We start from the raw sequence: 26,294 nt of genomic DNA, 5'->3' as shown, positions 1-26,294 counted from the left end.
CTACTGTGGTTTATTTTTGCTTAATTTTTTCTGACCCTACTTGGGGTTTTCTTAGATACTGGAGTGGTTTGCCATTTCCTTTTCCACTTCATTTTATGGATAAGGAAACTAAGGCAACTATGACTAAGTGACTTGCCCAGGGTCACATACCTAGTAAGTGTCTAATTTGAACTCAGGAAGATGAGTCTTCCTGATTCCAGCCCCAGTACTCTATCCATCGTACTATCAAATTTACTCTCTAATAGCTTGCTCAGAATTGACTGATCTGCATTGGTTGGAGAATTTTCAAAGTGAAATTCCTTAATATTGATTACATGAGAAGTATTGTTGCCTAATAGATGATGTATTGGGCTTGGAGTCAGGAAGATCTGAGTTCAAATCCCTTTTTGGACACCTACTAACCTTGTAACCAGACAACCAGCTTAATCTCTGAGACTTAGTTTTCTCATCTGTAAAATGAAAACACTGGAATTGACTTCTAAAGTCCCATCTAGCTACAAATTTATGATTCTAATAAATAAATTTTAGAGAGGCAGCTGTGATAGAGTAGATAGAAGACTGGTCTTAAAATTGGGCAGACTTAGGTTTAAATCTTGACTCTGTGTCTGTGAAATTGGGATAGACATGTTTATAACACCCACCTCACAGGTTTGTTGTGAGGAAAATGTTTTAAGAAACCTTCAAATTCTATTTTAATGTGAACTATCATAATTACTAGCAATAAATGCTAAACATGACAGACAACCCAATTGTAGTTTGATAAAATCCTGCGAGTAGTTAATTTTTATTCGGTTAAGAATATTTTGGTATTTTTTTGTAAAAGAGTGCTAACAATAATGTAGGTATATATGCACACACATGTATATACACATGCATGTATATGTGTGCTCACAGACATATGCAATAAATGGACCCCTACATTTAAAAAAAATGACTGGTCAGACTACTTGTTTTATTTCCTTAGCCTCGCTGTAGATCAATTGGGCCTATGATCAAACAAGATTTCCTTCATTATACTTATAATCCTTTTTTAGTAATAATTGAATTGACCAAACAATCTGGCCAATGTTACCAAATTGGCTTGCTGTATTCAAGTGTGATTTAGACACAATTTAACCTTCATTTTGGCTGAGATGATGCAAATTGGAAAAACAGAGAAGTCCCAAGGTCTTGGAGAAAACTGATTAGTCTACATTATGACAACATTGAGCAGAGATGAATAGCACTAGGCAGAGCTATTAGTAAACTCAAAAATAAGGTTTGATATCTAATTCTTTCTGGAAAAAAATCATTTTAATTAATCAACAAACACTTATTAAGTAATTACTATATGTCAGGCATTGGGTTAGTAGATAGTGATAAAAGATTAAAAAAATGTTATAGGATTGTGAGGCAAGAAGGACTTGAGCTGATCTTTATTAATTTAACTCTTTAAATAAGAATTTGCTAGTATAACCCATCTATTGTACACCTGAGGAAACTAAGGCACAGAAGTTAAGTAACTTACCTCAAATGACAAAGTTAGTAAGTTTCTGAGACTGGATTTATGATTTTTTATTATTATTTATTAGTAGTAGTACTATATCTCTAGCATTACTCCTCACCAAATACTGAAATGTAGAAATCACTGCACATATGTAAAATATGAAGATAATTACAATAATGTTAATAATACTATCTTCAAGTTTGTAAAGCACTTATTCAGACCAGATTTAATTCTGGGAAGGACTTTAGAGTTCATTTAATACAGACACCTCATTTTACTGAGACATAACAGGGGAAAATAACTTGTCTAATCTCATCCATGATCTAAATGGCAGAACTAGGATTCAAACCCAGCTCCTATGTCACTAAGGTTTCATTCTAATGTAGCTAGAGTCAAAATAGATATAGGAATAAGACCCCAATTAATTAATGTGAACTTTCTTGTTCCATTTATTGGCCTCCTCTTGTGTCCTTAGCCATGATGTATCTATACTAAAGGCATAAATGGATTCAATTTATAGGTCGTCTTCTTTATTAATACTAAGAGCTGCTACTGAATCTATATTTATATACTATTATGATAAAGAAGGTGCTATAATTGGTATTAGATTTTCCAATTTGGTGTACACATTTCCAACATTTGTTTGAGTTAAGGTGATCATAATAGTGTCCACAGTCCACAGAGGTTCAAGTTTCATATTTTAAGGTCATAGATTCAATGAATTAGATAGAAGAAGAAATCTTGAGGTTCTACCATCTCATTTTACAGAAGAAATTGATGATCAGATAAAGTGTCCTTCTCAGTGACATACAGCAAGTTACTAGTAGATGCCAAACTAGAATTCAGAAGTCCCAAATCTTCATCCAGTGCTACTGACACTATTACATTGTCTCCTTAGATCCTGCAAAACTGGAGACTTAAAAGTTTATAAGTAATTCCATTTTTAGAGATATATTGTTTATTGAGAGTCTTTGGGTTGGGTGTAAATAGTTAGGTGAGTATGATATTCTGAAATCATAGTTAATCTTATTGTGATCCTAATCTCCACGTACAATTGCTAACAACAGTCTCTTTTATGTTTTGTGTCTATTAAAACTGGCTTCTCTCACTAACCAAGCCTGACCAGTCCAAAGAATCTTTCAAAACAAGGTATGAATTTTGGTGAATTTGAGATGGCCACATTGGTAGCATATACTTCTCTTCAGAAACATTCCTGCTTATTCTCATTTTTCTGGAGAATATATGCGGGTAGGAGGTTTTAAAAACACATATTCCCCCTTAACTTGATCAGCTTTAGCTACAATAATTCTGCTTCTCCAATCATCTTAGAGTTTATTCCAAAAGAAAAAAAAAGAGAATTTTGTCTTGTGAAATACAGATCATTCTAGCTGTGTACAACTGATAAATTTCTGGAAAGTGGTTTATAAATAGAGTTTCTGTAGACTAAATAATATCTAAAATTCATTGTAGCAATAAATGTAGGAAAGAATCCAGTAGAAAATCTTTTTAATAAGTAATGATTTGTTTATAATGAAATATTCATCCTTTTGGGTCTCAGTTTACTCATCTGTAAAACACAGGGGATAGGTTAGATGATGTCTAAGATCACTTACAATAAGCTTCTTTTAAAGGTTAGATTTGCATATATTGGGGTTTCTTAAACCAGAGCACACCTGTATACAGTTTGCCATAATACCACTGGAAACCTTGATGGAGTTGACATAAGTTGTTCACTTTTTTCCTTTTATTAAATACAGGTTCCTTTAACGTTTTTTCAAAGCCAAACACAATCCAAAATAATATGAAGGGCCAGCTTTTCAAAGGGTTTCAACTTGGTTGGCGTGGGAGATGTCCCTCCCCAAGGCCCTTTGGTTAAAGCATGCTAAATTCAATAATTTTGCACGTAAAAATGGTCACAATCCATCAAAACTGTTTGGATAGAACTATTTTGTCTCATCTGGTTTAACTCACATGAATTCAGACCGAGAAAGTCTTGGCTGAAATGGAAATCTAACTAATATCCATGGTTGTGAAAGTATGCAAACTGGAACTTTCCTTGAAAGTTAGATGGGGGTAGGGTTTGGGGAGGGGTGTTCTTTGAGAGAAAAGATTTTGCCTCTTAGTCTTTTTTTTTCTTTTTTACTTTTTTTTTCCGCTCTCATTGGCAGGTGTTTTATACATCCTGTAAATACTTTCCTTTGGCCTTCATATTTTGAGAGACTTGTCCATAGTAAGTACTTAATAAATTCCTTGGGGAATTGGATTGGATTGATACGAGCTAAAATTTTTCCCATTTTTTCTCATCTTGAAGGTGAAAATGGGAAGGGATACTCATACGGATTTCATTGGACAATTTCTAAGAATGTCCAAAGAGAGAAATGTTTTTCATTAGTTCTGGAGAAAAAAAAATAGGTTTGTATCCTAAAGCCTCTAAGGAAAAAAATTACTCCTTTTGAACATTTCAAGCTTAGAATGAACTTGATCTTCAGGAAGGACAAATGGCAACTGACCAGTTTGAGGGCATTGTCTACAAAAGGCAGAAAACCAACTCAGGACATTAGAACTTTGAAATTTTTTTTTTGAATTGGTTTTTTGACGAATAACACCTATCTCATGGGATGTCCTGAAGATAAAATCAAATAACAAATGCTAAAGTACTGCGTAAATCTTAAAACGTATTGTAAATGTCAGCTATCATAATGACAACAAATGCATAGAATTTATATATTTTTAGGATGAGTTTTTTCACTGAGATAAACTCTCCACTGAGGTAAATTATGAACTTGTTTTTTGTTTTGTTTTGTTTTTTAGGTTTTTTAGCAAGGCGAACGGGGTTAAGTGGCTTGCCCAAGGCCACACAGCTAGGCAATTATTAAGTCTCTGAGACCAGATTTGAACCCAGGCACTCCTGACTCCAGGGCCGGTGCTCTATCCACTGCGCCACCTAGCCACCCCTTGGTTTTTTTTTTTAACTCAATAGATGGTCTTCTAGAATTTCCAAATTGTTTAGAATTGGTGAAAAACCCAAAAGAAAGCAGGGCTACTAAAGCTATGACTCAAGACACCAAATATTTAAATAATCTCTGGTTTCAGCAATGAAGAAATAATTGAGCTTAGAACATAATTATCCAGAATAACTAGTTAAAATAGGAAACTGTAGGAAGTGGGAAGGAAGTAGGGGTAGTAGAAATACATTTTACTTTCTATTTTTTCAGATTGGTGTTTTCAATTGATGAAAATGTGCCTTCCTTTTAAATGATCTTTTCATTTGTTCAGTAATTTCCCAATTGATGGAATCTACTTTGTTTCCAATTTCTTGCTACCACAAAAAGAGCTGCTATAAATAATTTTTATATATCGAAGTCCTTTTCCTTTGTTCTCTTTGAGGGGTATAGACCTAGTTGTTGTCTTTTTTTTTTTTTTTTTTTAGTTTTTGCAAGGCAATGGGGTTAAGTGGCTTGCCCAAGGCCACACAGCTAGGTCATTATTAAGTGTCTGAGGCTGGATTTGAACTCAGGTACTCCTGACTCCAGGGCCGGTGCTCTAGCCACTTTGCCTAGTTGTTGTTTTGCTGGGTCCAAGGGCTAATCTGTATTTGTGGTGGAGATTTGTCTTTAAGCTAAGGAAATTACAAGTGCTGATTTTTAAACTCTAATAATTTTAAACTATTTTTTATTTGCACTTTTGATGTATATAAATAGATAATGCTTTTCAAAAATGTAATTAATACCTAACAAAGACACTTGGCTAATTCTATCTGCATCTTTCAGTATGACTGTAAAGATAAAAGATATGACTACTGAATATTATTTCTAAAACTTCCATGTACTATCCCATATCAGGAGGGGTTTGGTATTTCATGTAAGGGACTACTAGGAACCTTTTTTCTTAAAGTCAATAACTTTAATAAAACAATGTAATCAGTGAACAGCAGGTAAAATCAGCTTCTGCATACTTTTTCTGAAATTTCAGAAGCCTCTTGCTCACTTTATACAAAGGTCCTTATAGTCTCCTAGCCTAAAAGGTTCACTGATAAATTTCGTATTAATCTACCTTGGAGCAAAATTAGCTCACATTCTGTGTAATGGCATCTTGGCTCGCAATAGTTCTGGGGTGGGGTTAGCATTCATTCAGATTGTCCATTTTGAGAAAGTTATACACAACTGGACTCCAATAGTTATCAGTACATCAGCACTGGGGATAAAGGGGTGAGGGTCTTGGCAAGTCTTCTCAATGACCTTCAAGCTGCATGCCTAGTCTGAGACAGATTATTGACAGAAGTAAAAAAAAAATTAACGTTCTTGGATTGGAGCTATAGGTTTGCATGAATGATCTGGGACTAAGAAAAAACAATTGGATTATGAAAGGTTCTCTACTTTCAGGATATACTAATTAATTCCATTACCTCTGCAGTCATATCAACAGTCAGAGGACACACTTTTCTTCCCTGTGGGCCTCCTTGTGACATTACTTCTGATTTGGTTACCCATTTTATTCTCTAGTTTTCCCTATCTTCACCTTCCCCAGGTAGCTAGTACTGTAGAATAATATAATGAACTTTTTAAATGATCACTTTGTCATTACATTCTTGATTCTTGGGATTAGGTGTCCTATCTCTCAGAGGTTCTCTTTGATAAATCAATGTTATCCCTAGTAGAGGAAGGGCTCTTCACTCCAGAAATTTCTTGGATTTAGACGTCAGAATTACTAGCCTGATCAGGATGGACTTTCTTTTTGATTAAATCCTATTTAAACCCTCTCCAGCCCTTCCTTACTCCATTCTCCAGCTGGGGTCATTTGGGTTTTTACTCCCTCAGAAGGATCCATAAAACTTGGGGCAATGGTTCAGGTTCCCTTTAATTGCAAGGTTCTTTTTCTTGGACTGATTTGACAACTCCTTCCTAGAAAGGATTTGGAGGGGCTTAAGAAGAATAATTGGTAGGAATATTGCTTTCTTTGTAACATGGTAGGTAAAATTATTTTTCTATACTTATATTGAGTTGAAATTCACTTGGAAAGTGATTGCTTAGGCAATCTGGAGGTGATTTCAAGTCTATAAATAAAGGTGAAGTCTTTATTCAACCCCAAGGGTTTCTTCAGCAGAGGATGCTAACATGTCAACCACTGACATTGTTCCTCCACTGGCACTCCTACAGAAGGGTAATTTTTCATTGATGGAGCTGGGAACAGTGAATGGGGTGCACAAGGTATATGCAAGGGATCTATGAATTTTTAGTTATTTTAATCAGATGGTCCAGACCTGTGATAGAGACTTGTAGACAAAGTAAGATATTAATCATCATTCATTCAGAGATCTTTTGTTTGCTGATGATTCTCCTGAATTTCATGACTGTTTTATCCCACAAGATTTTTATGATTGTCTCTGATATTGCTTCCCTACTCTTTTTAAGATGATTATTTTGAAGTGTTTTTATGTTTGTTCTCATTTGTTTTAATCCTCTTCCCAAGTTTTAGGGTGATTTTGAAATTAGTGATAAGAGTTGCACTGAAAAATTTTAGTTTTCTTGCCACCAATGTAGTAGGGGCTTAACCATCACTGACCTTCTCCCTCTCTCCCATCACCTCTGAGAACCTAAGAATGAGTATTGTGTCAAAGCTGTTGCAGCTTTTGGGGAAGTAGCCAGTCATCTTCTTTTACTTCTTTTCTTATCCCCATTCTCAAATATATACAGCAACTTAAATTCTAATGGAATGGAAAGAGGAAAGAGGAAAAACTATCAGGGTTTTCTTTCCTGAACTCTACTATACCTGTAGGTTACTTCTCTTTTGAGCTTCCTTATAGGGTTACTGTGGAAAGGGAGCTGTTTTCATTCTCTCTATTCTTGTGTTGTGTGTTTTTAATGCCCTTAATTTTTTTTTTTAGGTTTTTGCTAGGCAATGGGGTTAAGTGGCTTGCCCAAGGCCACACAGCTAGGTAATTATTAAGTGTCTGAGACCAGATTTGAACCCATGTACTCCTGACTCCAGGGCCAGTGCTTTATCCACTACGCCACCTAGCTACCCCAATGCCTTTAATTTTAATTGAATTTTATGTTTTATGAGATCCTATTGTATTTTAAAATATCTTGGACCTACCTAATCTAGATTCATAGGTTGGAACCAGGTGGATCTGGATTCAGGTCCTATCTGATATCTACTGGCTATGTGCCCCAGGACAAATCATTCAGTCTCTCAGATCCTCTAGATGACTCTTTAAGATTATACAGTGTAGAAAAGCCAGCCTACACTGAGAGAAGGTTCTCTGTGAGATCTCTGTATCAGAGACATCACAAGTCTGGTCACTATTTCTAATGAACCCTTTAGCTCTTTTCTTGAGGAAAGTATGCTATATAGGTCTGAAGCTTCTGTGAAGCCTTTGCCATCTTTGGTTGTTGTTATGATTTTCAATATTTTGTTTTTGTCTTCTATGCCTAGCTTTGGATTCTGCAAATTGTCTGGGTTCAGAACTATTCTGTGAATCTGTAACATAAAACTCTAGTTCACAAGCCCCTATCATTGACCTTAGCATTATCATCTACTCAGAGAATAGTTCTACTGCAAGATGCCATGGTTCATTGCAGGAGGAGGGGGGGAATCCTCTCTGCCGACCCTTATAGAAGTAAAGGATTACATTTCAAAAAGCTGCTCCTTATCTCTACTGTGCCTAGGGCTTGGCAGACAACTTTTTGTAGCTCATTAGGGTTGCGGCCAATTTCTAGCCAGCCAAAGGCCAGTTGATTTTCCATATTTATCAGGGAAATCTCTTCATAGTTTATAAAGAATAACAGGTCATAGACTCTGTTTTAACAAATTAACTCATCTATTTCTTCCATCATATTTCTTCTTCTTCTTTGACTACATCAACAGGGCTGGGAAGACCCAGATAATCCCTATAGAATTTTCCTACCTCCTTATACTATACAATAGAAATTGGTGCATAAATTGTAATTCCCTTTATGCTATTCTTTTTACTTATCAAGCATTGGAAGTAAGATGACCAAGTATCCCATGAAATAATACTTATTAGTCTTTGTACCTATGGTAAACTCTCTAATTTCTATATTAACTATCCAAAGAGAACTCATGAGACATCCTTCTTTTTTTTTTTTGCAAGGCAATGGAGTTAAGTGACTTGCCCAAGGCCACACAGCTAGGTAATTATTAAGTGTCTGAGGTCACATTTGAATCCAGGTCCTCCTGACTCCAGGGCCAGTGCTCTATCTACTGTGCCACCTAGCTGCCTGAAACATCCTTCCATCTAGCTGTTTTAATAGCAAAACATGTTCCTGTAGATGTGTGGATCACACAATGCAATGATGTTTAGTACCACTAGTGACATGTTAACTAGGTACTATACAACGATCTCAAATTTAGAATAGCAGCAATTAAACTAATGAGAAAAGGCATGAAAATGGGAGAGTGTATGTAATGCTTGGGAGCAGCCAGTTGAGTCTCAACTTCAGTATTTTTTATAGTATATGAGATTAGGCTGAAAAGATAGGGCAGCATCGGTGTACAGAGGGTTCTTTTTGGATATTGACCACCTCAGAGTATGGTCCTTTCTGGTGAGACCCTCTTCACAGATGTTTTCCATTCTCAGAATTTCTGGTGCTCTGAACTACCTCATCCTTGGGGCCAGCTGATTTGAATATGTATCTACTAAAGTAAATTTTCCTTGTATAAAAGGAATAGGAGATTTCCCCTGTTTTTTTGGAAAGTTAAGAACAAGTAATATTCAAAGGTTTCATACAGGTCTACAATTCAAGAGAATTTTCAGAGAAATAAAAGTCATAAAGACAAAAATGAATTTTTTTTTTAGGTTTTTGCAAGGCAGTGGGATTAAGTGGCTTGCCCAAGGCCACACAGCTAGGTAATTATTAAGTGTCTGAGGTCAAATTTGAACTCAGGTACTCCTGACTCCAGGGCTGGTGCTCTATCCACTGTACCACCTAGCCACCCCACAAAATGAAATATTTTCAAAGACCTTTTTGAGGTAACTATTTAAAAATACATTTTAAAATGACCATTCTTTCAATAGCTTCATACTCTAACAGTTCTGAAATAATAGAGACAAAAATATTTTTCTTTTTCTAAGGTTAACTTTTATGTATTTTTTACATTAACATAATCTTCTGGTATAATTGCTCTTTCCTTTTTTTAAAATTTAATTTATTTTTTAGAAAGATTTTAATTATTTTGAGTTTTACAATTTTCCCCCTAATCTTGCTTTCTTCCCCACCCCCACCCCCACAGAAGGTAGTCTGTTTGTCTTTACATTGTTTCTATGGTATACATTGATCTAAGTTGAATGTGCTGAGAGAGAAATCATATCCTTAAGGAACAAAAATAAAGTATGAGATAGTAAAATTACATAATAAGATAACTTTTTTTTCTAAATTCAAGGTAATAGTCTTTGGTCTTTGTTCAACTCTACAATTTTCTCTGGATACAGGTGGTATTTATTCTCCATCGAAGATAGCCCCAAATTGTCCCTGATTGTTGCATTGATGGAATGAGCAAGTCCATCAAAGTTGACCATCCCCATGTTGCTGTTAGGATCTACAGTGTTTTTCTGGTTCTGCTCATCTCTCTCGGCATCAGTTCATGCAAATCCTTCCAGATTTCTCTGAATTCCCATCCCTCCTGGTTTCTAACAGAACAATAGTGTTCCATGACATACATAAACCACAGTTTGTTAAGCCATTCCCCAATTGAAGGACATTTACTTAATTTCTAATTTTTTGCCACCACAAACAGGGCTGCTATGAATATTTTTGTACAAGTGATGTTTTGACCCTTTTCATCATCTCTTCAGGGTATTGACCCAGTAGTGGTATTGCTGGATCAAAAGGTATGCACATTTTTGTTGCCCTTTGGTCATAATTCCAAATTTCTCTCCAGAAAGGTTGGATGAGTTCATAGCTCCACCAACAGTGTAATAGTATCCCAGATTTCCCACATCCCCTCCAACAATGATCATTATCCTTTCTGGTCATACTGGCCAGTCTGAGAGGTGTGAGGTGGTACCTCAGAGAAGCTTTAATTTGTATTTATCTAATAAGTAATGATTTAGAGCAATTTTTCATATGACTATGGATCACTTTGATTTCCTCATCTGTAAATTGCCTTTGCATATCCTTTGACCATTTGTCAATTAGCTTGTTTTTTTGAAAATTTGACTCAGTTCTCTGCATATTTTAGACATGAATCTTTTGTCAGCAATACTAGTTGTAAAAATTGTTTCCCAATATACTACATTTCTTTTGATCTTGGTTACAAGTAGTTTTGTCTGTGCAGAAGCTTTTTAATTTAATATAATCAAAATTATCTAGTTTGTTTTTAGTGATATTCTCCATCTCTTCCTTAGTCATAAACTGCTTCCCTTTCCATAGATCTGACAGGTAAGCTAGTCCTTGATCTTCTAGTTTGCTTATAATATTTTTTTATGTCTAAAAACTGTATCCATTTTGATCTTAACTTGGTATAGGGTTTTGAGGTGTTGGTCTAATCGAAGTTTCTTCCATACTAACTTCCAATTTTCCCCACAATTTTTATTGAAGAGAGAGTTTTTATCACAATAGCTGGGCTCTTTGGGTTTATCAAACAGCAGATTAGTATAATCATTTCCTGTTATTGTACCTAGTCTATTCCACTGGTCCACCACTCTATTTCTTAGCCAGTACCAGACAGTTTTGATGATTGATGCTTTATAATATAATTTTAGATCTGGTAAGGCTAAACTACTTTCTTTTGTACGTTTTTTCCATTGAATCCCTGGAAATTCTTGACTTTTTTATTTCTTCATATGAAATACTCCTTCCTTTCTTGAAAAAAACAACCCGTAGAAAAAATAAAGACAAAAGAAAAAGAAGAAAAAAAATCAACACAATGGATACATTGTAAAAAAGTCTCAAAATATTTATAGTATATAGCACTTTCGCATTTCCCACCTCTTCAGGTGAGTTGGGAGTATCTTCTCATATTCCTTCTTTTGATCCATGCTTATTCTTTACACTTTTTCAACATTCACTTTTAATGTATATATGTGTGTGTGTGTGTGTGTTTTCTATGTGTGGCTATTATTTGCTTTTATAGTCATGTATGTTGTTTTCTTGCCTCTGTTTACTTCATTTTGCATCATTTCATGTAGATATTTTCATGATTCTCTGCATTCATCAATCATTTGGAAGCAGTTTCTTTATTGGGACATAGAATTTTTTTCAGATTTGTGGGTGGAAGAAATTTCTTTCCCTTCTTACCCCCTCAAACAGCAGTAATGGTCACTACAAATACATGGTACTGAGAACATTGATATTCCTGTGTAAGCCTGAAATTAGACCTGAGATTGGGCCTTCTTTGCCTTTGGTCATGTCTATAACTTGCTAAAGGAGAAAGGACCTCAGGAGAATATGGCAGTTGAAAGGGTTAAAGAATCATGCTTGGCTGACCAGAGCATCTAGGACCAGTTCCCAAATGCAAGCCCCCTCTGAGATACAGGTAAAATACAAAGAATTCATAATAAACTATAAAATCATATTTGAATAAAATGTCTCTATTGTTAGATCAAAAATTTCTTTTTAAGAAGACTTCGAGTATTTTATTTTTATTAATATCAGAAATAAAAGTAGATGAAGCACTAAGTTTCTTGATAACCAAAGTCAAGACAAAAAGGAATTCTGCTGGGCCTCCAGTATGTCTCTAATGGCCTATTGGACAGATTCACTTGTCATCTCACAGAAAAGTAGATTTGTAAAATTTCAGTGTTAGGAGACTATCTAGCTCAACCAGAACTTTATAATATATAACAATAATATAATATAAAATTCCTTTATAATAGCCTCCTCTTGAAGATTTCCAAGGAGAAAGAGCACAGTCCATTCCAGTTTAGGATAACTTTGAAGAAATTGTTCCTTAAATCAAGCTGAGATCTGCCTAACTGCACCAAGGATGCTAGTTCTGCCTTTTGAAACTTATTCAGCTATCACAACTATCACTCCCCTCCTCTCAAGTCTTCTCTTTTCCATACTATTATCCTTTCATAGAACTTCATGTACCATGAACTGTTGGCCCTTTATTCTCCCAGTTCCACTGTGTTTAGTTTTAGGTATCACATTTTCAGTAGGATTCAGTAGGAGAAGAAGAAATTCCTCAAGAGAAACAGCAACTAGCATGGCAATGCCTCTGATTCATTATTGACGAGGATCTTGTAAATATTTGGCTTGGAGAGGAAAGAAATTAGAAGGGTTGGGATGACACCTCTTTTAAATATGTCAAGGGTTTTCACCTGAAAGAGACATAGGCCTTACTTAACTAGATCTCAGAGATCACAATTACCATGGATAGAAAGTACAAAGAGATTAAAACAGTTTGTGCTTGGATCAAGTAGAGATATCTAAAAATATAAAGGAACTGTGAAATGACACTATAGGTTCCCTTTTCAATGGAGATTTACTTGAGCAAAGTCTAGACATCTATCTGAAAGAGTGGAGGGATTCTTGTTCAGGTATCAGTTAGACTAGACTTCTGAGAATCTTTCTATCACGGATATCACATGATTCTCAGTTATAATTAAATTCTAACATGGTTTCTAATCTTTTATTTGTACATATTTTTGTTTCCTTAACTAGATTTTATTACATTCTTCAAAGTATCTATCAGTCCTAGGCATATATACAATTCCAGTATCTTTCTACGAATTAATGAAAATATAGATATCATTAATATAAAATAAGGAGTTGGTATTTTAGAAATAATGACCCCAAAATATTTATGTGTTTATTCAGATACAGTTTGGGTCATAGTGAATAGAATTCTGGGCTTATAATCAGAAAGAACTGAACTCAAATCCTACTCATACCCTAACTTTGTGATCCTCAGCAAGTCATATCCTCTTTCAGTCAGTTTCCTCAAGTGTGAAATATAGATAATTACAGTATCTCTCAAAATTTATTATGAGACTCAAATGAAATAACAAATGTAAAGGGATATGTGAACTTTAAGGTGCTATATAAATGGTAATTTATCATGACCTGAGAAAATATGTAATGTGTCAGGAAAATCTGAGTTCAAATATGGTCTCAGATATTAGCTGTGTTGACTGTGGACTTGAATGCCTCAAAAAACAAAAGTTGTAGTATGTATTGCACCCCAAATAAGAAAGTCCTAGGGAATTAGCTTCCCTTACTTATACATCAAAGTGATTTACTGGTAAATCTTAGCCCTACCAGGGCTAAGGATAAAGGAAAGGATAAAGAATTGATACTTATTATCAGGGGTTATCCTTAAATCATACTTATGTTTGAATATATTCAGGACCTCAGCTAAAGCCTTGACTCATATACTTACTAGCTATGTGATGTTAGGCAAGTCATTACTTCAGCAAACCTCAGTTTCCCCATCTGTGAATTGGGAAACTAATGCTGATACTACCTTATGCAGAGACAACTCAGATCTACCTTATAGGTAGCGATTTGGTGGCAAAATGGATAGAGAGCTGGACTTGGAGTCAGGAAAATGAATTCAAATCTGGTCTTAAACACTTAACTAGTTGTATGATCCTGGGCAAATCACTTAACCTCAGTCTGGTTTAGTTTCTTTATTTTTAAAGTGGGGAATTACAATGGCACCTACTTTTCAAAGTTGTGATAATAAAATGAAATGATATTTGTAAAATTTTGGGCAGATTTTGAAACTCTAAGTGCTAGTTATCCTAAAGCTATGGGGAGGAAAGAATTTTGTAACTTTGTTCTATAAACATCAGTTTATCATCATCATCATTTCCCTGAGAGATCTATGGGTCTTACCCAACTAATACAACAGGAAGTAAGTATTGTTTTGTCCTCATGAGAAAACTGGAGCACGGAATGGTTACACAATGAATCAGTGAAAAAAAAAACGAGTAAGGAACTAGATTTCAGAAGAAATGAAGTATGTTAATTGAAAGTATTATTGGGTAGCTTTGCACTCTTTTTAGGTTGTTGATTTATCCTTTCTAAGTGGGAAAGAAAGTTTATTGGCAAATTCATTTTTCAGTATTCTCAGAAGATAATTAATACCTGTACTACAGATGACAACCAGTCTTGAGTACTAATTGCTTGACCTTTTTAACAACAGAGCATTACTGATATAGGGTTTGATTTATACACTAATGATTTATTTCTGGACTACCTTGTGGGGAATTATCATCCCAAATGAAAACAATCTTTGGGTAATAAGGAGGTTTAACCACATGTAGACATCAAAGAGACTATTTGGCAGCCCTGTGCTTCTCTCTACTTACAGTGTAGTCTTGGATCAAAATAGCTGAGTTAGTCAGGGCCAGTCCTATGTCCATTACAAAAATCCCTTCTAGAATAATCCCTGAGATTGTCATCCAACCTTTGCTTGAATGATTCCATTAGGACAATTTACTGTCAAACATAGCCTACTCTTTTGCTATAGTTCCAACTGTTAGAAAATTCTTCCTTATAACATTGGAACCTGCCTTCCTTTAATTTCTGTCCATTGAATCTTCATGCTTTCCCCTGAAGTTATGAAAATTATTTTATAGTTATCACATCAAGTTTCCCATATTCTTCCATTCATCTCACTTCATGTTCTCAAAATACCATTGGAGGATCAAGAGGAGAAGAAACCAATGTATGTAAATAGCACTACTGAGGCAAAAGGGCTCTTAGAAGACTTAGAATCCAAGAGATCTGACCTAAAACAGCACAACCTCATTGGAAATAGCTCAGGATTTGTATTCATCATATCATAATTTCTTGTGCAATTCAACATCAGAACTTTCTTATATAGCTAGAAAAGACTATCCTCTCACCTGAAACTGAATCAAGAGAATACCTTTTTCAATGGAAACAAAGCTTCTGGTGTATCATTTAAATCTTTTGTGTGGCCTCATCAATTCTAGCCAATTAGGAAATTTCCCTTAGATGCTGCTTTGTCATCAGAAAGGGCTCTCTTCCAGAAGCCAATTCTATTCTGAAATACTCTACTCCACCCAAAGTTCTTCCTGGGAAAGAAAATCTGAATGTCCTGGTGATTGTGTCATAGCTGTTGATCAATTGATTTTATATTCTAGTTATTTCTTCATTTTTTTTTAGGTACTGAAATTTCTGACTGCATATATACATATATATATATATATATATATATATGTATGTATGTATAAAGCATTGCCTATTTTTACTTGTATTTCTAACATTTAGCCTGGTACATAAGTGTTTTAATAAATGATTTACCTATTAAGTACTTACAATGCCTCAACCACAGAGTTAAATGTTGATTTAAGTTAAAGAAATACAAATAAAAGCAAGTAAGATAGTTCTTGTCCTCAAAGAGCTTACATTCCAAGGAGGGAAGATGACTTGGAGGGGAGCTGGTAATTGTTTCGGTGTGGGAGTATGATATGTGTAAAGATGTCTTGAAAGTATAGTAGAGAGCTAAAACAGAGATAGATAAAGCCAAAGCTGATCAGAGTCCATTTTCAGAGAGGGAAAGATTGGACATGAGTGCCCAAGTGGAGTCAAGGGCAGTTGGCATGGCTGGAGCATTTTCTGTTGTTTCCAATTCCTCATCCTAGCAAGGAGACCAACAGACCCTAAAATGTAGAACACACCAAATTAGCAAGGCTTCAAATACTATTGAGTTACAAATTGTCCTCCAAGGACCATTCTTCTTGACTTTGGAGAGGTTTCTCACCAAAAGCCTGGGGCCACCAAAAAGAATGTTTGTTGGTTTTTTTGTTTTTTCCCCCCAGACACAGCAACTCCAGAATAGTGTTGCATGCTAGAGAGGGTATTGTATATAACCTGTGAGTGACAAATGACATTCCTTACAAAATGATTCAAAATGACAAGTCCTTAATGTAATATTTTTTATAATACTTCCAGACATCACTGTGTTTGGAATTCTCCAAGTAGAAAGTCCCCCCCCAATGACCAAATCTTCTATAGCTTATAAAGTCAGAGTTGTCCATAAGCTTGGGCTGCTGAGAAATAATGTATCTATCATCAATCATGCCCTGCCAAGTCTCAGTTTGGAATGTATCCCACCATCAGTTATTTTTGTTCCTATATACATGCTGCTGATCGAAATGGAGAAAATCATGAAACCATGCTCACTTTGTGTTTCATAACTTCAGTGGACCCTCACTATGGTAAGACAAATTCTCTTAAGTCTCCTTAGTCAATATCCTATTCACCATAAGGCAATGGGGTTAAGTGGCTTGCCCAAGGCCACACAGCTAGGTAATTATTAAGTGTCTGAGACCAGATTTGAACCCAGGTACTCCTGACTCCAAGGCCAGTGCTTTATCCACTATGCCACCTAGCCACCCCCACCATAATGAGTTTTGAACCTTTTCATCATTCCTTATCCTTATGACTTCTCCTCCACTCATTCAGCTGCTAATCTAACTCCATATTTTCCTGAAAAAAATTGAAAACAATTAAGACCAGATCTTACATGGAGAGGTATCCTTACCAAGGCAAATCCTTTGATATGCACAGGATCTAATTTGATTCCATTTTCTCCAGTAGATTGCCTTCCCCCATGATCCCATGTCTCTCTTATATTTAATATATCCCTACCTATTGGTACTTACTTCCTATAAAACTATTCATTCATTTCCTAATCACCCCCCCTATTCCCCCTCTTCTCCCTTTTGTGAATAAAACTCTTTGAGGAGGCCAAAAATAATAAATACTTCTACTTCCTTTGTTTTCACTCTATTTTTGAGCTTTCTATAATCTGGCTTCTGACTTCATTATTCAGCCAAAATTGCTCTCTCCAAAGTTATCAATGATCTATCTTAATTTTCAAATTTAATGACTTTTTGTTCAGTTCTCATTTTCTTGACCTCTCTGCAGCTTTAGACTCTGTTGATCACCCTCTTCTCCTTAATAGCCTCTTCTCTCTAGGTTTCTATGACTCTACACTCTCCTGATTCTCCTCCTATCTATGCTACATCTTTTTTTCTATGTCATGCCAGCTAAAGGTGACTACCCCCCGCCCCCAGGGCTCAGTCCTAGGCTCTCCTCTCTTTCTGTCCATACTATATCCCTTGTGATCTCATCAGCTCTCATAATTTCAATTATCACCTCTATACTAATGATTCTAACCCTAACTTCTCTCCCAGCTACCTTTCAGACATCTTGAATTGGATTTCCAGTAAACATCTTAAACTCAAGATATCCAAAGCCAAACCAATTATCTTTTCTTACAAACTTCTCTTCTTTCTAACTCCCCTATTACCATAGGGTATTAACATCCTCTTAGTGACATACCTAGACTTACAATATAGATATCATTTCTTCTAACTTTGTCACTACCTTGTCACTTCAGACCTGGATTATTACAATAGACTTTTAGTTGATCTGCCTGTCTCAAATATCTTCTGTACTCCAGTTCATCCTAGCCCCAACTTTCAAATTAATCTTCCTAAAACTCAGACCTGACTACTTTTCTATTCAGTAAATTCCCAGGATTTCTTATGTCTAGGTTTAAAAATAAAACCCTCTGTTTTGTATTAAAAACCCTTCACAACATGACTCTCTTGTCTCAAGTCTTCTTAGACCTTATTCCCTTCCACTTACTCTGTGATCCAATGACTCTGGCCTCTTTGCTGTTCCTTATACCAGTTACTCCATCTCTCATGTCTAGATAGTTTCACTGGTTGTTTCCCACGCCTGGAATCTTCTCCCTACCTTACCCCACCCAATCTCAGCCTCCTGGCTTCCGTCTAAAATCCTATCTTCTATCAGAAGCCTTTCCTGATTATTCTAGGTTCTAAATAAGGTCTAGCCTTTATTGATTATCCCCCCACACCACACACACACACACACACACACACACACACACACACACACACACACACAGTAGGACAGTAGGTAGGTAGTTGTTTGCATGCTGTGTCTCTATTAGACTTTGAGCTCCTTGAAATCAGGTGCTACATCCCCAGGAATATAGCCAAAGGGCCTGACTCATGGTAAGTCCTTGATTTAGGAGTTGTTGTTTTTGTTATTTAGCCTTCATTCTGTCTTTTTTCTTTTTTTGGTTTTTGTGAGGCAATGGGGTAAATGTGTGCCCAAGGTCACACAGTGAGTGTCAAGTGCCTGAGGCTGGATCTGAACTCTGGTCCTCCTGATTCCAAGGCTCTATCCACTGTGCCATCTAGCTACCCTAAAGCTGATGATGTTTGTCCTTCATTCTGAGAGAGGACCGTGACATTAGGGAGGTGATACAATGACAAATACATGAATTCAATTTGAGTGAGGGGGGGGCTAGTCTAAGACACCAGTCTCAATTCTGGTTCAGTGGTTAGAGCAGTGCTCTTGGAGTCAGGAGGATGGAAGTTTGAATCTAGTCTCAGACATTTGCAAGTGAATTGGACTTGAGTGTGAGGGGGGCAAGCTTTGCAAAGTCATCAGCCTCACTTTCTCCTCCAGAACCATCTGGGTCCAGTGATTAGATATGAATTCAGGAGGACTGGAGATGACCCTGTCAGTATCTGAGGGTGGATTTGAACTAAGGACCAGGGCTGGTGTTCTATCCTCTGGGTCACCTAGATAGAGAGTCTAAGTCAGATGCTTATCTTGAACTCAAGGATTTCTGGCACTAAGGTGCATATAACTGAGCCTCTCCCTCTGAATAATAGCTGTCAATGTACTCTAGTTCTGGAGAAAAGAGAAAGTGGGTTCCTCACTCTCTCCCAGGTCCCACCCCCACCCTTCAGGGTGCACAGATTCAATACCCTAGCAAAAAAATCAAACACCACCATTCCCTTCCACTCAGTCCTCCTTCAGCAAAAGTGTTCCCGGTGCCATTCAATGTAGCCCTAAATCTTTGGCAAAGGATTTAGGATAGTTTTGCATCCTCCCAAACCTTAAGCAAGGATGGGAAAAAGGTCACCACAGACTATTACATAATCGCAGTATTTAGAACTCGGGAGTCATCTCATATACTTATGGATGAACTGGTCCTACAGGAATCTGGGACGGAGGAGAAAGACCCTTTCTGTTTAGATTTCAGGCAATTAAGGTGGGGTGGGGCAGGCGGAGGCAAGTCAAAGTTCATGCTTGGGTGGGATCATAGCATTTCCGTGAGGGCAGGTAGAAGACTTGAGACAAGGATATCAGGGAGGCGATGCCATGACAGGCACAGGAAGTGGATTTGAGGGAGGGGGGGGCGGTGCTAAGTTATCAGCCTCACTTTCTCCTCCGGAATCATCTAGGTCCAGTGACCAGGTATGAAGGTGGGCAGTGGATAGAATACTGACTTTGGGAGTTTCAAACCTGACCTCAGACATTTGACTCTTACTAGCTGTGTGACCCTGGGCAAGTCACTTCACCCTGATTGCCTGGCACGCAGGCCATCTCCAAGCCTCGCACGATTCATGGGTGTTGCTGGTCCTTCATTCTCGTGACAAGCCTGTGAATCGGATCCTGCCACGGGCCCCGATGGCTCTGGAGGAGAAAGTGAGCCTCCCTCCCTCACAGCCCGTTCACGTGCTTGTCATGGCATCGCCTCCCTGACGTCATGCTAGTGGACAGCGGGGTTTGGATGGTCAGGAGCCCGGGCCCTCCTTGGCCGTCATCCCACGAGGGCAGCGGCGAGTGTGGGATGAGGCCTTGGGCCACTCCGGGCTGAGCTGCCGCGGCCCGGGATGGAGAAGGAACACCTGTCCGCCAGCCCCAGCCCAGGACCGTTCGGCGGCGCCTTATTGGCCGGGCCGGAGGCGGGGCGGGGCTTGCGCGGCGGAGCAGGCCCCAGGCACCTGGCCCCAGCGCCAGCACCGGCGCAGTCGCACCTGTTGGCCCCCCAGCTCGGGGGGCGGGCGGGTCCCCGGGAGGCCGGAGGGACTGCGTCTGGGCGTGCGGAGCGGGCTGGCCGGGCCGGGCCGGGCTGGGCCGCCTGGCGCCCGCACCTGCACCCTCCTTCCTGCTCCCGGGGCCGCGGCCGCGCTGCGCAGACCATGGCCGCACTGCTGCGGAGCACCGGCGATTCCCAATTGGTGGCGCGCTTCCAGCGCCGCTGCGGGCTCTACCCGGCGCCCCCCGAGGCCCCCCAGGAGCCCCGGCCGGGCCCCGGCCATCCCCGGGGGGCCAACGGCCAGGGCGGCCGGAGCGGCGACTTCCCGCAGGTAATGGCTGGTCCAGGTGCGCAGAGAGAGCAGGACCGGGCTGGGGGCGCGGGGCAGCCGGTCCCAAGGCTTCCTCCCGGGCAAGGATGGGCAGGCGGGGCCGGCCGGCCACCCCCTCGGCCCCTGCAGAAAATGGAAACCACTCGTCGGGTCGGGGGGAGGGAAAGCCCCTCTCCGCCTCCACATTCAGGGTCTTGGCCTGGGGGGGGGGGGGTGACTAGAAGGGGGGCTGGGGAGGGCCACCTTATTGCCTTTTTTAAAAAATAAAAAAGAGCATTTCTTTCTCTCCTCAATTCTAGAACCATCCTGGTTGACTTGCTTGGAAAGAAATTATAAGCAAATCTTTCTTTGGATTGAAAGCTGGGGAGATTAGCTAGACTAGATTCTCTCTCTCTCTGCTTTTTTTTTAGGTTTTTTTGGCTAGGCAATCGGGTTAAGTGACTTGCCCAAGGCCACACGGCTGGGTAATTATTGTCTGAGGTCGGATTTGAACTCAAGTACTCCTGACTCCAGGGCCAGTGCTCTGTCCACTGTGCCACCTTAGTCACCCCTAGACTAGAGTCTCTTTTAACCCCTTCCCCCTCCTTTTACAGGTTATAAACCTGAGGCCCAGGGAGATATTGGACCGGTGTCTTCCCTCATCTGATTGTTAGACGGTGTCCCCCATCTTTCATTAACACTAAACTTTAGTTGTTAATTTTGTCCTTTCTTTGTAATCCAGACCCTTTAAAAAAAAGATTTTATTTATTTTGAGTTTTACAATTTTTCCCCTAATCTTACTATCCACCCTCCACAGAAGGCAATTTGTCAGTCTTTACATTGTTTCCATGGTATACATTGATCCAATTCAGACCTTTCAGTGAGCATCCTGTTTGGGAGAGAAAGGAACTGTCCTTCAAAGCCTTAGGTTTACTTCTTCAGCTGCCTATGTCCTTTCATTCTGCTGGTTCTCAAGTGCCACTTTTTAAAAGGGTGTCTCAAAGAACAATGTACTCCTTTCCCTTCCCCTAGGCTTACACAATTTGCTGCCACAGTGCTTCTTGGTGGCCATGGTTAGGTAACCCTGTTTTGTCTAGGCAGGACCAAGGAAACACAGACTCTAAACTACAGTGTTCCCCTACAGAAATGACACATCCTTCAGCTAGCTGTCAGCCTGCCAGGGATGAGAGCAGGTTGACCTGGATGTGATTTACAAATCTGCCAGGATTGGCTTGTTGCAAGTTGATACAGCAGAAAGATGTCACCTGGCCACCTGCAATGGCTGTGGTTACTCAGTGGAGAGTCAACTGGGGCACAGACATTAAGACAAACTGCTATTTTCTGTAAGTTGCAGAGTTTACTCTTTGGGAGAAACAGATAGTTTTTATAGTATATATTTTGAGACTAAGAAAAATATAGGTGATAAACCTTATGCTTTGATGTATATGGAATGAATTAAAAATTCTACACCCTCTTATGGGGCTTTAGTATTCTTCTTTTTTAGTCTTGTTTGTGGTCCATTTGCTCTTTCTAGGAGCTTATCTTAGAACCTTCATTTCCCTTCCCCCCATCTGTTCTCCCTGTTACAGTTAGAGCTTTGGCAGACTTGGAACAGGGTTTTGTTTTGCTTTTTGGCATTTTTTTTCTTTCTTCTTTCTTCAATACTTGACTTCAAAAAGAAAAGAAATCATGTATTCAGATGCTTCCATATATATTTTAGTTGTGTCTATACTTTGCTTCACCCTTGTATGACACAACAAAACATGTAACCTAGAAATCCAGAACAATTTCTTTACTTATTTTCCATAATAGTGTCCCAAGAATCTTAGGGCAGTTTTAAAGCTTGGGATGCCATTTGAGAAGAACCTTTAGAGGTGGGTAATATGAATCTTATTACCCCTATTTTACAGATGAAGAAATGAAAACTTGGAGTTTGAACTCAGTTCCACAGCTCAAGTATGAGTGGTGGAATTGGAAACTAGAATTCTTTCCACTCTATCTTGCCAATCTTCATATTTAAGTGCTTTTAAAGGTTTATATAGCACACTGCAAGCACTAACTCAGGTGGATATAACAGCCTTGTAAAAGACGGGCTTGCTATGGAAATTATTATTCTCATTTTATAGATGTAGATGATGACACTTAGAAAAGGCAGGTGCCTTTCCCTTCCCCTGTCCTCCTCATGGTCTCACAGCTAATGTCAGATGTAGAATTTATACCAAGGTAAGTGGGAGGCAGCTGGGACAATTCCTTTTTTTTATTTTTTTTATTTTCTGGGGGGACAATTCCTTTTAAAGGTACTTAAGAAATAATTGTTGATGAGATGTGGTGGAAGATGCCTTTAACCTCTATTACTAGTGGTGATCACTTGAATTCAGTTCTGAGCTACCATAAGGGATAAAGGCAGCTCCAGTACAAATCCCTGGGAATGGAGAATCATCAGACTGCCTCAAGAGGGACAAACCAGCCAAAGTTGGAAACAGACCAGGTCAAAGTCAGTCAGAGTTTCATTCATGAGAATGGCCATGAACTTACAGTTTGAATGAGATAGGGACACCTATACCAAAATACTTGTTGGTTGATTGTTAATGGAAAGAGCATATCTGGCTACTGTTAACTAGCTATGTGGTTTTAAGTCACTTAACATTTCAGGATTCCCATTTTCTTCTTTTTTATAATAATAATAAGGTTTAACCACAACTTTATGCTCCCTTCTAAGATTACCATAATGTGATTTTTAAATTATGGAATCAGTGGAGTATGAAGAAAACTCATTTCTTCCTTTCAGGCATCTGATACTGCCATGGCAACCTCAGGTGGGACTCAAAATTCAATAAATCTTGGAGCTTTTTAGGAGCGAATTAATTAAATATTTGGTCAACTATAGCAGGGAATGATGCTATAAATATCTAAATGGCCTTTGGGAGAAAAAAGATTCCCCACCTCGGTTAACTCATTCACCTCTATTTAGAGGAAGACCCTTGTCAGACAAAACTGAAGCAAAACCAAGAAAAGTTAGATCCTTGACATTGCCCGTAATTTATTCAAGTAGGTTTTCAGAATACAACTTCAGCTTTTCTTTCTTGCCTCTCTAAGCAGAGGAATACATTCCAATGTCACCACTCTTTGCAAATCTGGAGTTATTTGGGTAGTGTATATGCCTAAGATTATCCTGTGCAAAGCTATTGCCAACAACACTGGCAAAGTTTGATTCTTGAATACACCCTGAATTCTTTGTATTAGTGATAAATTTGAATGGTAGTAATTCTCATTCTTAAAAAACTTGTCATCATGAGTGATCTCTCTGACCATCACAACCATTTCTTTATACCTCCTTTTATGATCTACAAAATAGACTGGACTTAAAATTCAGTGCAGGTCATAACATTTCCAAATTGAATCAAAAAGGTGAGAAAACTGCAAAATCAATAAAGAGAAAAAAATTATGTTCTATGTATTCTGGTGAAAGAAACAAGGGAGGGGTGGCTAGGTGGCTAGTGGATAAAGCACCGGCCCTGGAGTCAGGAGTACCTGGGTTCAAATCTGGTCTCAGACACTTAATAATTACCTAGCTGTGTGGCCTTGGGCAAGCCACTTAACCCTGTTTGCCTTGCAAAAAAAAAAAAAAAAAAAACCTAAAAAAAATGCATCTCAAATCAAACTAGTATATTTTAACATAACAGAAGGTTTGTTCTCCTAAGGTTGATAATACCTACTAGGATAATTACTGGGAAGTTATCTTTACTTTTGAAGGGGTGGAAGGTGAGCATTAGAAAGACTTTATCATTTGAACTCTTTGAAATCTTTGTTGTATTGTTGTTCAGTCCCCTCTAACTCATTTTGAGGTTTTTCCTGAAAAAAAGATAGTGGAGTGGGTTGTTATTTGGTTATCCAACTCTTTTTACAGATAAGGAACATGCCCCTGGTCACACAGCTAGTAAGTATCTGAGAACAGATTGGGACTCAAAAGATGAGTCTTCCTGATTTCAAGCCCAGTACGCTATCTACTGTTCCATCTAGTTGCCCCAAATCTAAAGATTCTCATTTTCATTTCATCCTTTGCTTTCACATCATTTCTCAAAAGAGACATAAACTAGGGAAACAATCAATTAGCCTTCTTTCTAAAGTAGCTAAATGGCACAATAGGTCAGTGCAGGGTCAAGACTTGAATTCAAATCCAACCTGGGTCATTTCCTAGCTGCATGACCCTAAGCAAATCTTTTAACCTATGACTCCTTAATTGTAAAATGGAAATAATAATAGCACCTACTTCCCAGAATTCTTGGAAGTTTCAAATGTGATAATATTTATAAAGTGCTAAGTACAGTACTAGCACATTGTAGGCCCTTAATAAATTTTCCTTCCCTCCCCCCACCTTCCTGCTACAGATTCTCAATTATGTATATAAAACATGCTACAACATATTATTGTGACTTCATTCCCTCTGATATTCTCTGTTCTTGCAGAAACCATCCAAACTTACCATGGAATTTTATAATTTTACATATACATATATATATATGTATATATTTCAAATAATATGTTAAGATAATTTTCAACATTTTTTTCTCTCTTCCACCATTCCCTCACCCCCACACCCTGGGATAGCAACTAATGGCCATAGGTTATACATGTATAATTGAATGATACAATTCTTATTCTTTTCCACACCACAGTAGATGGTTTCATAAGCTGGTTCATGAAAATTTCACTCCAGTCAATATTAGGTGATCTACTTTCTACTGATGATGTAGGGGAAATCGAACAGAGAAACATTTTATAGTTATTAATCTGTACCCTCTGTATTGACCCTGTAGCCTCCCTGTCCCCATCCCATTGTCTAGGTTATCAATAAAACAATGGATCTCTGTCTTAGCCTGAAGGGATTAGTCTTTGAGCTCCCACTCCTCACCAGCCTGTCCCAATTTACCTCAACTCTGTTCTTTGAACTACTGCCCCTCATAAACTTGTCTTTCCCCCTCCTTAAAAGCTCAGCTCACTCCTCAGCTTCCCCCCAAAGTCTCCTCCTTTTGCTCTTCTCTACTACCTATTCTCTGCTTGCTTGTCTTCTGATGGGAAGTCAGCCTGCTGAGGGTGAAGCAGGGCACAGAGAAATAAATGGCCATGTTGGACATGAAGACCACACCCTTTGGTTCAGGAAAAACCAACTGGTAAAATGCCACTCATGCATGATGGGTGTTGTCTTAACCACTCCTTGGTGGGGTGCTCCTGTGGCATTTCTATTGGAGAATACTTGGAGCCTAGTGCTAAATAATTCCCCAAGAATCACCCTTTAAGCAAGGTATTCTGCAGTGGAGTTCTCCTTTCCTCTCTTCTTTGCAAGATGGCCACTTTCTCTCTCTAAGCTAGAACCTCATGCTCCTGTAGAACTATGACCTCAGCTGCATTTGGCTGGATTCAATAGAGTCTAAGCCCAGCCAGCTCTTATGGCTGTTTTCCTTCCTCTCTTTTCCCTCTGGCACTCTTACCTAGACCTTTGTTATTCAGCCTGTCCTCAAGCAGTTTATTGTCTCCAGGAAAAGTTTAATCTGTGAATTTTGCAGGCTTGTAAAATAAAAATCCTGAGGTTTTCCAACTCCAAGATTAATCATTGAGTTGTGCACTTTCAAAAGAACTCTTATCTTTATGACACTACCAATTTCTTCCCTCATCAAGGGGAGCATGATT

At 38.3% G+C, this 26,294-nt stretch overlaps 1 protein-coding gene and 1 pseudogene across 1 annotated transcript in view; both read left to right on the top strand.

Moving 5' to 3' along the window:
* LOC141492132 (lysosomal thioesterase PPT2 pseudogene) overlaps positions 1 to 20,019 on the top strand; it is a 74,001-nt pseudogene extending 53,982 nt beyond the window's left edge.
* Positions 20,020 to 20,459: 440 nt separating this feature from the next.
* The window catches only part of SGPP2 (sphingosine-1-phosphate phosphatase 2), a 133,825-nt gene continuing 127,990 nt past the window's right edge, over positions 20,460 to 26,294 (top strand). Inside the window, exon 1 of the mRNA XM_074191272.1 lies at positions 20,460 to 20,627. Within this exon, the coding sequence (XP_074047373.1) occupies positions 20,460 to 20,627 (168 nt within the window). The remainder of the gene's footprint in view (positions 20,628 to 26,294) is intronic.

Source organism: Macrotis lagotis, chromosome 6 (genome assembly GCF_037893015.1).
Source record: "Macrotis lagotis isolate mMagLag1 chromosome 6, bilby.v1.9.chrom.fasta, whole genome shotgun sequence".
NCBI classification, from domain to species: domain Eukaryota; kingdom Metazoa; phylum Chordata; class Mammalia; order Peramelemorphia; family Peramelidae; genus Macrotis; species Macrotis lagotis.
This window is presented reverse-complemented; position numbering and strand designations above follow the sequence as displayed.